The sequence below is a fragment of the Sorex araneus genome, chromosome 3 (genome assembly GCF_027595985.1).
Source record: "Sorex araneus isolate mSorAra2 chromosome 3, mSorAra2.pri, whole genome shotgun sequence".
Taxonomy (NCBI): domain Eukaryota; kingdom Metazoa; phylum Chordata; class Mammalia; order Eulipotyphla; family Soricidae; genus Sorex; species Sorex araneus.
In genome coordinates this window covers 25,527,332-25,543,101 of record NC_073304.1, presented here as the reverse complement: position 1 = coordinate 25,543,101, position 15,770 = coordinate 25,527,332, and the positions used below count along the sequence as shown (strand labels likewise).

Here is a 15,770-nt window from a genome sequence, read left to right as displayed (position 1 = left end):
AGGAAGGCATCGGTGGCCGTCTCAGAGGCTGTGCTGAATCAGGTGCTCCCAGAACAGCCAACTATTAACTAGTGGGAGCAGAAGCAAAGCCTTAGGGGCTGGGAAGTGACTTGTGGACAGAGTTCAGCAGCTTGATATGGATGATTGCTTGGTCCAGAACCCACATTGTAGAAGCAGGGAGAATATAAAGTGGAAGGGGAGTCAAGCTACTTCTTACCTTCATTGGTGATTTCCAAGTTTGTTTTGACCTAATGGGGTCTGAACGATTTCTCATCACAGACACATTTCCCGAGAAATTGTTGAATAAGGTGATAGCTGCAGTGCTTGGAAAATACTTGGCAAAGAAAATAAAAACAAACAAACAAAAATGGGATGACAGTAAAATTAAATAGCTTTTGTTTAACAAAAGAAAATAGGGCAGAGCCTGAAAGATAGTATAGGGGTGTACCACCCTGCCTGTGGCCAGTCCTAATTTGGTACTGGGTACTGCATATGGTCCTCTGATCACAGAGCCAGGAATAGCCCCGGAGCCCTGTAGAGTTGGCCCAACCCCCCAGAGAAACTTGGGCTACAATAAAGAGGGACACCCTACAGAATGGGTGAACATATCTGCACGACATACATCACATAAAGGACTGGTATATAAAGCACTCACACAGCTGAACAACAGAGCAGAAAATCAGTAACCCACAAAAAATGGAGATGGACACTTCCCTAAGGAGATATATGGACGGTCAGGAATGCATAAAAAAGTGATCGTTGCCGTTTATTATCAGAGACACGCAAAGCAAAATGACAGCGGGATATCTTACTCTAGTGATTTTGACCCATAGGAAAAAAAGAATGGGAGTAACCAGCATCGGTAGGGTTTTGGGGGGAAAAGGAGACCTCATCACTGTTGGTGGGAATAGCCTCTGGTTTAGCCTCTATGGAAAACAGTATGGTAATTCCTCAGAAAAGAATAGAGCTTCCATATTATCCAGCGATTCCACTTCTGGGTATCTACGCCAAGAACACCGAAACTTTAATTTTGAAAGATTTATGCACACCTATGTCATTTTAGGGCCCAGCAAAGTGTGGATACAATTATCCAATGACGGGTGAATGACTAAAGGAGATGTGATACATATATATAAACACAATGGATATTACACAGCTATAAGGCAGAATCTTGCAGTGTTGGATAACATGGGGTTGTCCTTGCTCTTCCCATAGGGAGCTTAGGTTTATTGAGTTACTCCTACTACAGTGCCCCTGAGGCACACCCAATTCCATTAAGCACTGATAATCCTATATTGCTTTTCTCTTTCCTTTATGTCATTTGCATGGTTTATTTAGCAATGTTCTTTTTTGGTGTAGACATAGGAAGACAGTTCATGCTATGCTTTGTAACATGGGACTTAATTGATTCCAAATAATTTTTACTCCTGGGCATCCATATTTACTTACTTAAGCCTCAGTTGCCCTTAGTTCCTAGCACTCCAAATGCAGGGTCCTGACAAAGGGACTGGATGGGCCCAGGGCAAGCTGTAATCTATCCTGGCATCAAAAAGGGACAAGCTAAGCGCCATAAGTATAATAAGTTAAGAGTATGGTCATGGAACAGTCTCTTGTCATGGCCCAAAAATAAGTAATTGATTAAGGACCCTGCTGGGGTTAGGAAAGACTAACCTGGCCTGAGGACTGTGGTCTGGAATATATAGAGAGATGTCCCCAGGAAGAGCCAATCTTTTAAGCTTAATATATATCTCTTACTGTGTTCATACAAAATGACTAGAAATATTATAAGGTAAATTTACTATGATTGATTAAATGGATGACTAGCTGAGGAAAGGAGAAAGCAATACACCCTGCATGGAATCCCGCCCTTGAGCGGATCTCCTAGTAATCTGGAGTGCTGAACCCTCTGATGAGATTCTGTCCTTGAGTTAATCTCCTAAGGGAGTGGCTTTACCTCTGTGTGTTGTTAGGACAATGTTCAACGCCACCTATGTGTGTCCCACCCTTCATGATTCCTATATGAGTATGCTGTAAGGGGAAAGGGGAGGATGAGAACTGAGACTTTGGAGACTTGGGACTTAGAGGACTTTGAGAACTTTTGGGGCCTCTGAGACTATGATGAGAGGAGGAAGGAGATAACGGAGAGGACTTTGAGGTCTATGAGGAGACTAGGATGATGGAACTCTGATGGCTGGGACTACAACCAAAACTACGATTACAGTTGTGCCGTAAGGGGAGAGGTCAGATATGGGGGAGGAGAGAGAAATAAAGAGACTTCCAAACAGCCTGGGGCCCCGGCCCTGTTTCTCTAGTCCCCTAGTCCTTCCTCTGGCCTGGGGAGGTGGCTCTCGGCCACCCATCACTGGAGTCCCCATGTGCCTCCCTACACCTTTCCTTTGAAACTCACGTTGCAGTTTGCGGGTACTCAGATGGAACGGTTGGGCATCGTATTAAGTGACATAAGTTAGTGGGAGGACAGATGCCAGAAGATCTCACTCATCTAAGGCATGTAGAGAAACAAAACAGGAAGTATTGAATGGTCACAACCCTTCCCCTTTGATTATGGGACAGATGGGAGGACGATGGTGGGAGGAGGGAAGAAGGGAACTGGATGTGACCAAGACAGTGGAGAAGGTTCTTGGGTGGTGCTGAAACGGCAGTAACTGTACATCAAAGCCTTAAACATTGAACTACTGTAACTGTGTCTTCTAGACTGCAGTACTAATGGAAAACTGTCTTGGAATAAAAGAAATGTTTGCCTGTCTCTGTTGCATGAACAGGAGTTCTGTACCTAGACATAATGAGCATGCAGGTGATGGTGAATAGAGAGGAAAAAGGAGACCAGCGCACGCTAAGGAAGTATCCAAGAGAGAAGTGATTGCTCCAAGTTCCAGAGAGTTTTTGGGACTAGTTTCCAATCTTCATGCTGGGTTCTCATGACTGCTCCACTCCGCCCATCTTCTAGAAGAGTCTTGGCACTATCTTTAGAAGCTTACTGTGTTTATTTTTTAGTTTTTTTGCTCTGTGTGTGTGTGGCGGGGGGGGGGGGGCATACCCAGTGTTACTCAAGGCTTACTCCTGGCTCTGTGCTCAGGGATCACTCCAGGCAGGCTTGGGGCACCTGATGGGGTGCCGAGGATTGAATCTGAATCAACTGCAAACACCTTACCTGCTGTACTATCACTCTGGCCTAATTTTTATGTTTTTGAGAGGACTGAAAAATGGAGAAATCCTTCTTAAGGAAATTTGTGTCAGAATGAACTGAAAAATACCTGGTTGTGTTCTGTGGGCATGAGCCTGTAACTTCTGTGAACTGTGAAAAAAGAAGGATTGTTTTCTCTCAGAACGAGGGATTGTTTGGGGATGAGTGGCATATCTAGAGTCTGATCATCTGACATTCCTGTGCCAAGGAGACTTTTCAGCTCCATCCTCTCTACTCGATATGCCAAAAACAGTAACAACAAGTCCCACGATGGAGATGTTACTGGTGCCTGCCTGAGCAAATTGACGAACAACGAGACAACAGTGCTCTCTACTGAGAGCATCTCATTAATAATGATGTGAACTGGAAATATAGTTAACGTTTATCCCTACCTCCCAGACAAAGCCTGCTTATGGTTCTTATTTGCTCTTGCAGCAGTTGGGGGAGCTAGGAGAAGAATCAATAAAGAATCCAGAAGTCATGGAGATTTGATCTCTGACTTCCTCCCTTCTCTCTGTCTCTGTCTCTCTGTTTCTCTTCCTCCCTCTCTCTCTCTCTCTCTCTCTCTCTTTCTTTGTCAGGGGAGGCACATCCAATGTTGCTCAGGGCTCACTCCTGGAAGGGCCCGGGGGGGCCACATGGGGTGCCAGGGATCTAGCCCAGGTGGGCCGTGTGCAAGACAAGCGCCCTACCTGCTGTGCAATCTCTCCAGCCATCTCTTCTTAAATACTATCAGTAGTGTAGGTGGCCTGTCAGGGTCCTGCTTCCTTGACACTGACTTCCCCCATTCTGTCTTTCTCTGGTGGGCCAGAATTGTTTAGTTTCCGTCTTTGGAGAGCAGACTGGAACCGTGGGAGAGGAAAGGAATAAACAGTACAGAGACTTAAGATGTCTTCTTGACTTCAGTTGCAAAAACAAGATTCTTGATTTTTAAAAAACATGGTCGTGGCCAAGAAGATGGCGTAAAGGCCCCACATTTGATCCCCAGCACCATAGAGTTCCCCAGCACCACCAGAGTGACCCCCAATTATCACCTGGTGTGGTCCCTAACCAAAATAATAATAATAATAATAATAATTCTGAGTATGGTAGATGGATCCTAAGGATGCCTTCGTAAGGCTTAGAAGGACTTTTGAGAGCAGACCTAGGTCAGGACCAACAGTGGGCGTGCTTGTGACTAGCTGGGAATGTCAACAGTGAGTGTCAACAGGGAACCTCTCGTCGCGCTGGTTCCTCTCTTTTGATTGAGTTCTCTTGACTTGGAAGCTTCTCTGCTTCTGCCTCCACCTTTCCCTTGGACTCAGTGTTTCTAGGCCTCTGATGAGATTGGCTGGCTCAGTTATCACGTGGAATAATCTCTTATGTTCTCTGTTGTCTTCCGTTGTGTTTCTAGAGCTCTATGGTTTTGATGTGCTCATAGATTCTACTCTGAAGCCCTGGTTGTTGGAAGTGAATCTCTCTCCTTCTTTGGCCTGGTAAGTTGAATCCATCACTGGAAATGGAGAAATCCTCACCTTAAAACACCTGCTTTCGGGTCATGTCTGATGGCACTGGGACATGTTCACCCCTAGTTATTAAGTAAAGAGATCTGTAATTTCTGCAGTGGGAGGGCCTGTTTCATTGTCCATATGGCACCTTGGAGTCGTCTTTCTAGTTAATTTGCAATTTACGCTTACTGTCTGTGAGCCTCTCAAGGGATGCTTTTTGTTTATTTCCTTTTTAAAAATCTCAGGTACTCTTTTTTCATTAAGCACGAAGCATAACTGTAATTATTGTAAAACTAAAGAAAAGCATGAGGGATTCTATTTTCTGTGTCACCAGAGGTTTACACAGGCTCATCTATTAAAAAGCTAGAGCTGGGCCTGTGATCCGGACATGATATATCCATGTCTTGGTATTCATCCAAAATGAAAAACTTTTTTTTTTAAACACAGTCTATTGTTTAAGCATTAGAAACATACTTTTAATGCCAGGGAAGTGTTTTGCTTACATGGATATAGCAATAGGCAGAATTTCTGTTAGCTCTACTCTCCTCTGACCATCTAAAGAACCCTAGAGATTTATGCCAGAGACCATCCAGCTGCTGCATAATTAGGGGTGAGAACGGTGGGCAAAGAGCCTGGTAAGCAGTATTGGCTCCTTTGTGGGGTGAGGGGTGGGCTCACCCTCGGTTGGAAGATGGGGTGCTTGCTGTCACAAACGCATCAGGTGCTGCGTTACACGATTCCCAAGTCTGAGTCTCGAGCACAGCATGTGCGAGAACACCAGAGTTCTGTGGTGGAACGAGGAAGGTGTCGGGCCCACGGCCAGAGTGGCTGTGCCTGCCACAGGGACGCCCGCTGCCTCTGGCCTCATGTTTCTTTTCCCCATGGGTTTCTCTGGCATTTGTTAGCCTTCCAGTGTAAAATTCAGAAGAGAAAAATGCGTTTAAAGAAATACACAGTAACAGACTTTCTTCCCTGCACGTGATGTGATTCAACTATTTAAAAGACTCATTTTAATGATGGGACAGAGAGATAGTACAGGGTTAAAGCACTTGCCTGGCTTGCAGCTGACCCTGCTTTGATTCCTGGCACCTCCTAGGGTCCCTGGAGACTGCCAAGAATGATCTCTGAGCACCAGTGGGTGTGGCCCCAAGAACAAACAGTGTAAATCATTTGAATGATTAAAATTCTCAGTTGGTAAGGAATCAGTGTTGTTTATGTGTGAAAACTGAGTTGCATAGGATCTTGAGGAGTAAGAGATTGCACTTTAGGGACACCGTACCTGCCTCTCATACGGTGGCTCTCACACCAGGCTACATATCCGGTACTTTTGCTCACACTTCGTTCTCCCCAAAGAGTTTATGTACTTTTATGGGTTGTTTCTCAGCAGCATTGGGAAGCCCTTTTATGTTGGGGTCTTTCGGGGGGCAAGTGATCTGTTAATCTACAGAATTATCCATTGTTCTGTTCTTTCTCTGTCCTGTTAGTGATGCACCTCTGGATCTAAAGATTAAAGCCAGTATGATTTCAGATATGTTCACTGTTGTAGGTGAGTAATCGTGTCTCTGAAAGCTCAGATAAAAGTTCACCAGAACATCAATTTTGTCAGACTCTATAGGTGTTGCCAACTGGCAGTTCCTAAGCCAGGCTGAATGTTTTGTACTAAAAAAAATGATATTTTCAGGCAAGTGTTTATATGTTTCTGCTCCTCCTGGCTCCATCCTGTCCTGAGGCTGAACCACAAGTAGGGCTGAGAGCGGAGGAGCGAGTTCAGCACAGATCTGGAGAAAGTCTGTTTTCCTCTGAGCTCGCTGCTGACAGCTCCAGAGAGGCTTTCTGGAGTGCACACAGGCCTCTCTGGAGTCATGAGAACGGGCTAACTTTGAAGTGGAGAGGAGCGGTGGCATGTGCAGTGAAGTTGTTGCTGTCCTTTAGATCCCCTGAGAAGACACACTCGGGTCAGGGCTGCTGCCTTGTGGACCCGCAAGTGCTGTGAACTTAGCTACACACTCTCTTCCATGTGATTCTTTTTTAAAAAAAAAAAAATTTAATTTTTTTAAAAAAAATTTATATCATGAGTTTATTTGTTTTTGTTTTTATTTTCATTTTGGGTCATACCCGGCAATGCACAGAAGTTACTCCTGGCTCATGCACTTAGTAATTACTCCTGGTGGTGCTCGAGGGAACCTTGATTCTGGGACTCGAACCCGGGTTGGCCACGTGCAAGGCAAGTGCCCTACTTGCTGTGCTATTGCTCCAGCCCCTTAATTTTAATTTTTTAAGGAAGTAAGTGAAGTTACTCCAGGCTTAATTTTTTTCCTCCCCCCCCATGTACGTGCACTTTTTTTTTTTACATACTTAACAAACTTTCGTGTTTGTGTTTCAGTCATACTATGATCGAGTACCCATCCCTCCACCAGTGCCTATTCCCCACACCAGTGATCCCAGTATCCCTCCCACCACCCCACCCCATCCCCCCACCCCACCCTGCCTCTGTGGTAGGGCATTCCCTTTCTCTCTCTCTCTCCATTTGGGTGTTGTGGTTTGCAATAGAGGCAATGAGTGCAGGCCTAATTTTCTAAGCCATAAATAACCCAAGAACCCATTTTTAACGTTGTTGGTAGATAGCTTCAAAAGTTCCAGAAGTGGCTCCTTTAAAGTCTCTTTTACTGGGGCTGGGGTGATAGCTCAGTGGGTAGGGTGTTTGCCTTGCACTCGGCTGACCTGGGTTCGATTCCCAGCATCCCATATGGTCCCCTGAGCTCTGCCAGGGGTAATTCCTGAGTGCAGAGCCAGGAGTAACCCCTGTGCATCGCCGGGTGTGACCCAAAAAGCCACTTAAAAAAAAATTATATATATATATATATATATATATATACACATACACATATATATGCACACACACATGCATATGTATCTCTATATATACATATGTCTATATGTATAGGCTTTTTGGGTCAAACCTGGCAATGCACAGGGGTTACTCCTAGCTCTGCACTCTGGAATTACTCCTAGCGGTGCATATGCTGGGGGTTGAACCTGGCTCAGTTGCATGTAAGACCAATGCCCTACTCACTGTCCTGTCTTTCTGGCCTCCATGTCTGTTTTTTTCTTTTTCTTCTTTTTGGATTACTCCTGGTTGTGCTCAGGGAACCATATGGGATGCTGGGAATCGAACTCAAGTCGGCCTCGTGCAAGCAAATGCCCTATCCCCTGTGCTATTGCTCCAGAACCCCTCCCCCCCCACACACCATGTGTTTTTAAGTGATACTCTGCACATGTGTTCTAGAGCTTATCAGAATTCTACGTCTCTTCGTCTGAATTAGATTTCTGCCCCACTCTGGGAAGGTGGTTTGTCTGCATTATTTCCCTTTCTTCCCTCTGCAGCCACAGTGGCTGGAAGCGAGTGTGTAAGGGCGGGCTGTGTTGTGTTGAGAAGGACTCTGGTGTCTCATGATAGAGCTGAGCCGACACAGCCAACGGAAAGGTTCAGCTCGCCCCGCTGAGTCCTCAGAAAATGGCAGGTTTTAATGTTTCCCCAACGTTGCTCATTCAGGGTTTGTGTGCCAGGATCCTGCCCAGAGGACATCGGCTCGGCCACTGTATCCCACCTTTGAGGCCTCCAGGCGAAACCCTTTCCAGAAACCTCAGGTAAGCAAGTTGGGCAGCAGAGAGCTCCATGGCGGCCTCCCGGCACACGGCAGCTGATGGAACCAGGGAGCTGGAGCACTGTGGGTATGAGGTCACCGAGAGAAGGGAATGGGGGTAGTCCAGGCGCGAGACAGGGTCAGCTGCAGCTGACAGAAAGCGTCTGCTTTCAGGGTCTTCGCACACACTGCCGTGCTTCCCCACCATTTCTCTTGGCTTCTTTCTTTATTATCTTTCCCTCTCCTCCCTTTAAAGATCATCTTTCCCCCCTTGACTGGATAGGCAGAGAGGGAGCCTGCAAGTGCCTAGTCATTACAACGCTGGAGTTTTGATCTGCAGATGAATTTTCAAAGATGTTCAATTTATAATCATATCTTTTCTGCAATGAGTTTCTTCTAAGACGGCCAGTGGCCATGAGGTGGGGAGTGAATTGAAATGAGTTCAGCCTAAAGAAACCTGGGCCTGTCTAAAATATTCTCTCTCTCTCTCTCTCTCTCTCTCTCTCTCTCTCTCTCTCTCTCTCTCTCTCTCTCTCTCTCTCTCTCCCCCTTCCTCTCCCTCCCCCCCTTCTGTTCCTGTGCCCTTCATATTTCTTCTTATCTAAAAAGAATGATTACCTTGCCTGCTCAGAAGTTCGAGATTGCTTTGGATGAAATCCTTCTCACGGTGTCGTGGCCTTTACTTTCAGTTCCACGTTGTGGACTTGTTCTGTCACTTCCTTTACTTTCATCGATTCATTGCTTTTAAGTAGTGCCATATTCCTCTGCACAATCAATGGCTCTCTGAAGGCAGAAACAGCCGCTGCTTTTCCACCGCCTTCTTTATTCCTCCTTCACCTCCACTTTCCTTCCATCCACTCGCCCCTTCCTCCTTCCCTCCGCTTCCCATTCTCTTCTTCTTGTTTGCTGGTTTCAGAGCGGTACTGCTCCTTTTGCCTGGCTAGTGAGGTACCCTTTCACTCGTCTAGGGTGTGCTGATTCGGGAGCCTGCAGGGGCTGCAGACAGGGAATGTGAGCCAGCAGAGGGTTATGTTGCAACTAAGAGTGTTGTCACTGTGGTCACCTGGCTGTTACGTGCCTCAGATCATAAGGGGCCACCCATTTTTGAATATGATCTCTGCAAAGCATGACCACAGGCCAAGTGTTGTCTGACCTCCCTACTGTCAAGAGAAATCAGGTTTTGTTTGAAAATGTTGCTAACTAATTCAGCCAGAAAACACTTTCCGGCCAAACAACATGATTTTGAGCTGGAGTCGGTCTCTGGAACGCTGATTTGTCCTCTCCTGCTCTAGAATCAGTCCCTAGCAGTGTGAGTTGTGTGATGTGAACCAGGCACTCCTGTAGCTTATGGGGTCCCTCTGCAGAAGCAGGCAACAGCATCGTAGTCAATCTGTGCATCATCAGACATCACAGGATTTTCTTAAATTTGTAAAAGAAAAAGTAGAGGATTCACCTAGATCTGCAAGGAAAGCTGAATTTCAGCAGTCACAGTCCTTTGCAAATTGCTTCCTGCGGTATCTGTGGCAAGAACCGCTGGTTGTGCTGAAAGGCTGTGCATGGTTCTGTAGCATCGTGAACATCCCTCTAGGGCCAGCTGCATGGCAGTCCTGTCCAGTGGGCTCCTGAGCTTCCCTGGGCACTTCTCCTGGCAGATCTTTATTAATTGTTGCGACTCTAGTCACGGTTGATTTGCCTGAGTGGCAGATCATGGCACAACTTGGACCCTAACGTGACCTGCAGGGCCAAAGAACACACAAGACTGAGGGAACTGCGAGTCAGTTCCATGTGCTGTGGGACCCGTTTTTTTGTGGAATCCATCCACCTGGTTCCAAACACCTGCAGGGAGGCTGGTGCTCACTGAGGTGACAGGAGCAATGAGAGTTGATGCACGAGGCGAGGGCAGTGGGACAGCTATGCTCGATTCTTGGAGCACTCAGAGTAGGGCTCGCACCTGTCGTCTGTGCCTGGCGATGGTTTTTCCTCTCACGATGTAGGAGACGGCAGATGCTGGCATGTGACAAGTGGATGCGGCTTTATTCCCATTTTCTGTCTTTTGTAGCGTCCAGTCTCTGCGCATTGTCAGTCAACAAACACCAGACAGGTAAGTTCTGGATCACTGGAGTCTTCATCTAAACTTTTATTTCCATTCCCCAAATGGAAAAACCTTCTTCTTTTGCTCTGTCATGGCCCAGGTCCATTTTATGGACCTGAGTTTTGAGCAGTTCAGTAGCATCAACTATATGAGAATAAGTGAAAATGAGTACACAGAGGTCTTCTGAGATACAGAGGTCTTTTGGAGACGCAGATTTCTGAGTTCTCTCTTGATTATGCGATGGCCAGTTGGATTTAGATGATGAGCAGGGTTTAGAGGTACATCTCTCAGTCTGATCAGAATGTCCCAGCATGGTATAGTTTACAAGTAGATTTTCTCTGATCCAGATGTCTTATGGAACTTGTTGTCAGTGGCTTAATATTGAAACTGTTTCCACAATTGGTCTTTGGTTGGATTTGAATTTCTTAACAGATACCAGTTCTTTCTTTTTGTCTTTGGGAGGTCGGGTCCTACGCTCAGCAGTGCTCAGGGATGACTCCTGGCTCTGAACCTAGGAATTACTCCTGGCAGGTTCAGGGGACCGTATGCAATGCCAAGGATCAAATCCAGATTGGCCATATGCGAGGCAAGTGCCCTGCCCACCCTGGCCCCAGCACATGACACACACAGTTAGAGAGTTGTTCGTGATTGGGTTTCAGTCCTACACTCTTCCAACATTCAACCCTTCATCAGTGCATGTTTCCCACTGCCAGTGTCCTTCTTTTCCCTCTGGGCACCTTCCCCCACAGCCTACCTTTAGAGCAGAAACTTAACTTCTCTCTCTCTCTCTCTCGTTCCTTTTAGGTATTGTGGTTTGCAATACAGGATACTGAAAGTTTAATTATATACATCACTTTACCTACTTTCAGCACTCAGTTCTTGTCCAGAGTGATCGTTTCCAACAGTCACTATCATAGGTAGAGTCTCTTCTCTGTCCTAATTGCACTCCCCAGATCCCCCCCACATACACACATGTAGCAAGCTTCCAGCCATGGACCAGTCCTCCTGGCCTGGCTTCTGCTGTCTTTGTCTCATACTATGGTTTTTTTTTTTTTTTTTTTATCCTGTAAATGAGTGCAGGTGAATTTTTTACATGCAGTGATTTGGTTTTATGAATTTTAAAAGCTGTTCTGGTCAGATGTTAGTTTAACTTAAAGAAGAAATAGGGCCCAGGGAGACAGCAGATTGGGTTAGTACCTTACCTAGTGCCTTACCCCCCCCACCCTCGACCTGGGTTCAATCTCAGCATCTCATATGGTCCCCTGAGCACCGCCAATGAGTGATTCCTGAATGCAGAGCCAGGAGTAACCTATAAGCATCACTGGATGTTGCCCCAAAACCAAAATAAAATAAAGACAAAAGATTTTATCCTTACTGCGTAGTGAATAGCCATCACCTTCTTACTGTCCTGGTTAACTGTCCTGACAGTAACTGTGGCTTTCTAGGTCATTTTTTTTTGGACGTTGGGAGTGCTAGGCAGCTGTGTGGGTATGGCTGCTATTTGGTATTTTGATAAGAAGGCTGGGGAGGGGCCATACATGAATGTGTCGCTCCTGACAGTCCTTCAGTCAAAAGCTCCAGAGTTTCTGTTCTCGCATGTGTACTCTGATAGTTTCTGGTCAGCTTGGAAACTTGAACTACAGCTTGTTGTATGTCTAATTTTTTCTTTCTTTTCCCCAAAGTTTATTGAGGGAAAGGGTTTGTGGAAGAATGGAGGAGGGACCGTATGTCTGCCCACATGGAAGGCAGCATGGAGGCGGGGCTGAGTCCAGGAGGGAGGCCTGGTCAGGGCCGTCAGTCTCGCACACTCCGCCTTCGAGACATCTGCCCAGCCTGACATGCTGCTCTCTGCCTGCCTGGTGGGTTCTCGGGGGGATGCAGGCACTTGGCTGATTTAGCCACTACTGGTTTTTTTGAGGGGGGGGCCCACACCTGGCAGTGCTCAGGGCTTACTCCTGACTCTGTGCTCAGGGATCACTCTTGGTGGAGCTTGGGGGACGGACTGTAGTGGGTGCTGCGGGTCGAGCCTGGGACTGTGCGTGTAGTGCAGCTGCCTTAGCCACTGTATCCCTCTATGGTCCCGGCCGCTATTTTTGATCAAGTTTTCTGCATGGCCTGTAGCTGAGCCTAAGAACACGGAGAAAGGACTTAGTGATTGTCTTGTCTTGTGTCTCGTATGTGGGAATTAGTTAATCTGGTTCTGTTATATGAGCCTTAGTGTTTGATCAATAGAATGAGAAACTCTGAAGTAGTATTTTTTATTTTTCAATTGCCCTAACTGTGCTAGCTCTTCTTCGTGACTGGGGACAAACAAATACCCTAGGCTGCTGTCTTCAGAGATCTCATGTTCTAAATCCTCCTTTAAAGAGGATATGAAAGGGACGATATAATCCTCTCCTGAATTTGAGCCTCAGCACTGCCTTTGGTATTGATTCTGTTCTTCGTTTCCCTTTCCCCTGTAAATTCATACTGCTTGAACTGCCACAGGCTGCCATGGCCCGTGGGCATGGGAGGCCTTTCTCTAGTGTTTAACTTTCCTCGCAGGACCCACAGTCCCTCTGACTCAGCTCCTCCAGCCTTACACGTGCTGCATTCTTTGATCCCACTGTTCTTTGCCGTGTTCTGCTTTGTCACTGTTAAGGAAGCGCTCTCCACTCTACAGAGGTTGCCTTAGAGCCAACTGATGGGGCCTTTGGGGCCGGAAAGAAGAACATTATCTGTTCCAGTCTGTCAGTCATGTTCCCTTTTTCTCCTGCTGAGCCAGTTGTATCTTTATTGGAATCCTTTTAACACATGATCGATCTCTTTGTGTGTCTCTCCCTTTCTTTGAATGCCTCTGATCCCAAACCTTCCTCATCAGCAATTTGTGTTGGTCCAAGGCAGTGGCATCATTTTGTGGGGGAACTTGAGAGCTTGCTGGATCTGGGTTCTGCTGAAAACCAGCTGATGGCCAGTGGGCCGGTTCCCTGATGAGGGTTCATGCTCACGTCCCACATCTGCCAAAGAGCGTCAGAGTCGGTGCAGAGAGTGATGGTGACAAAGAAATGATGACGCATATGACGCATAGGCAAAGTATCTGCGATCATTCTGGACACATCATTCACCCTCAGGAGATTTGGCTCCTGGCACTTTTGAGTCTTGATTCTTCTTTTTCCATCATCAACATCTGATATTATTTTGCTGTTCATTTTTCTGTAATTATATTTTATCACATTTGCCACCCTGTATCTATCTCCATTCTTTGGGCCTTCTGGAGATTAATGCAATTTTAATTAACACTTACTCAACATTTATTCCAGAAACCACTTCCTAGCTTGATCAACTGCTATTTGCTTTATGTTACAGTCACCTTTTGGCTGGCATATTTTATTCCTTATGTCATGACACTAAGTCCTGATTGGAAATCTTATTTGGAGGGAATACTTGATGAATTTCTTTCAGTGGCTTCTCTAAAATCTGAAGGCACTAGTTTTATTATATTCCACCCTTTTTGTTATTTTCTTCTACAGATGAAAATTTAAAACATGTTTTAAAATAGAACTTTCCTAGAAGCCATATGACCACACCTGCCAGTGCTCAGGGGTTACTCCTGGCTCTGCACTCAGGAATGACTCTCAGCGTTGCTCAGGGATTACTCCTAGCTCTGTGCTCGGGTCATTCCTGGAGGTGCTCAGGGGACCACATAGGATCCCAGGGATTGAACCCGGGTCAAGGCAAGTGCCTTGCCTGCTGTACAATTTCTCCAGCCCCCAAGTTTGTATCTATTAGAAAAGATAATGGTGTCGAGCGTCTGAATGGATGGAAATGAAGAATACGAAAACGGAATCTTTGGTTTTGGTTTTCCCTTTTTGTAGCGTTCCCGTCCACTCTCTGCCAGTGATGCAGAAATGAAAAACCTGGTGTCTTCAGCTCGGGAGAAGGTTCCTGGGAAACTCGGTGGCTCTGTGCTTGGCCTGTCCATGGAGGAGGTAAAGCCATTTCAGACTTCTGTGAGTCAACACAGGATTCAGGGAAAACTGATGACTGAGTCATGACCAAGTTATAGCTTCCAGGAAGTAATGGGAAACGGGACAGATTTAAGATGGAGAAATTTCTTCTCTGAAATTAGCATCTTGGATGAAATTCTCTGGACATGATTTTCTCTTCTCTTTTTTTTTTTTTTGCTTGTTGTGTTGCACCTGGCAATGCACAGGGATTACTCCTGGCTGAGCACTCAGCAACCACCCCTGGCGGTGCTCAGGGGACCATATGGGATGCTGGGATTCAAACCCGGGTTGGCCGAGTGCAAGGCAAAGGCCCTACCCGCTGTGCTATCACTCCAGTCCCATGATTTTCTCTTCTATATGCATTGTAATTGTCTTCTCATGTCCTGGTTGTGAGATTTTAAAACGGGTGCTCATTTTATTTTCTTCTTCTCCATGTAGATCAAAGTTTTGCGGAGGGTGAAAGAAGAGAATGATCGGAGAGGTGGCTTTATTCGCATATTCCCTACATCAGAGACCTGGGAAATATATGGGTGAGGTGACTACCTTTCTTTTTTTTTTCCCCAATATCCATATGTCATGGCCACATAGTCATTATTGCTCACCATGCGGTACCTTTCCTATTGTGCCCTTTTTGTAACAGGCACACCCCATATTCATACCCAGTATTCATAGTTATGAATGTTGCCTATCCACAGAACTAGAACAATGACAGTAATTTAATGTGGACTTGTTTTCTTCCTCCCTCTTTCAGACCATTGGCTGCCTTCCAGCTCACTAACCTGGGGTCAGTCCTTTCTTAGACTTTGTATTGGCAGTTACTTGATGTCTAAAAAAAAAAAAATCAAACTCTTATCATCTGAATGTATGCTTATGTGAATGTATGCTTATGTTTTGATTTTTTTTTCTCTTTTTTTGCTGGGGGGAGGTATACCTGATGATGCTTAGGGCTTACCTCTGTCTCTGCACTCAGGAATCACCTCTTGTCATGCTCAAGGGACCAGGGATTGAGCCTGGAAGGCAAGTAGGGACATGTAGGGACATGCTCTCTATCTTTTCAGACCAAATAATATAGTTTTATTGTTTTATTTTTATGTTTTTGGCGGGGGGGGGCACCCAACTGTGCTCAGGGATCACTGTTGGCAGGGCTCAAGGAGATCAGAACTCCTGGGGTGCCAGGATTAAACCTGGGTGGGCTTTGAGCAAGGCAAGTGCCCTTCCCATTGTACTATCACTCCAGCCCCTGGTACATTATTTTAATCTTCACTTTTCATGCAGTAAAATGCAGTACCCCTTTAGGATGCAGGTGGGGGCTTGGGCACCTTATCTGGTTCGAGGGATCATTTGTTTCCATTGCATTGC

General features: G+C 45.9%; 1 protein-coding gene across 10 annotated transcripts in view; it reads left to right on the top strand.

The window, feature by feature from the left end:
* Positions 1-15,770, top strand: part of TTLL5 (tubulin tyrosine ligase like 5) — a 276,403-nt gene that overhangs the window by 62,429 nt on the left and 198,204 nt on the right. For 8 of the 10 annotated variants that reach the window (XM_055131146.1, XM_055131145.1, XM_055131141.1 and 5 more), the window contains 6 exons: positions 4,596-4,677; positions 6,174-6,235; positions 8,243-8,337; positions 10,393-10,434; positions 14,280-14,393; positions 14,850-14,941. In XM_055131146.1, the coding sequence (XP_054987121.1) occupies positions 4,596-4,677; positions 6,174-6,235; positions 8,243-8,337; positions 10,393-10,434; positions 14,280-14,393; positions 14,850-14,941 (487 nt within the window). The remainder of the gene's footprint in view (positions 1-4,595; positions 4,678-6,173; positions 6,236-8,242; positions 8,338-10,392; positions 10,435-14,279; positions 14,394-14,849; positions 14,942-15,770) is intronic. The other 2 variants (XM_055131147.1, XM_055131139.1) reach the window with 1 other exon arrangement.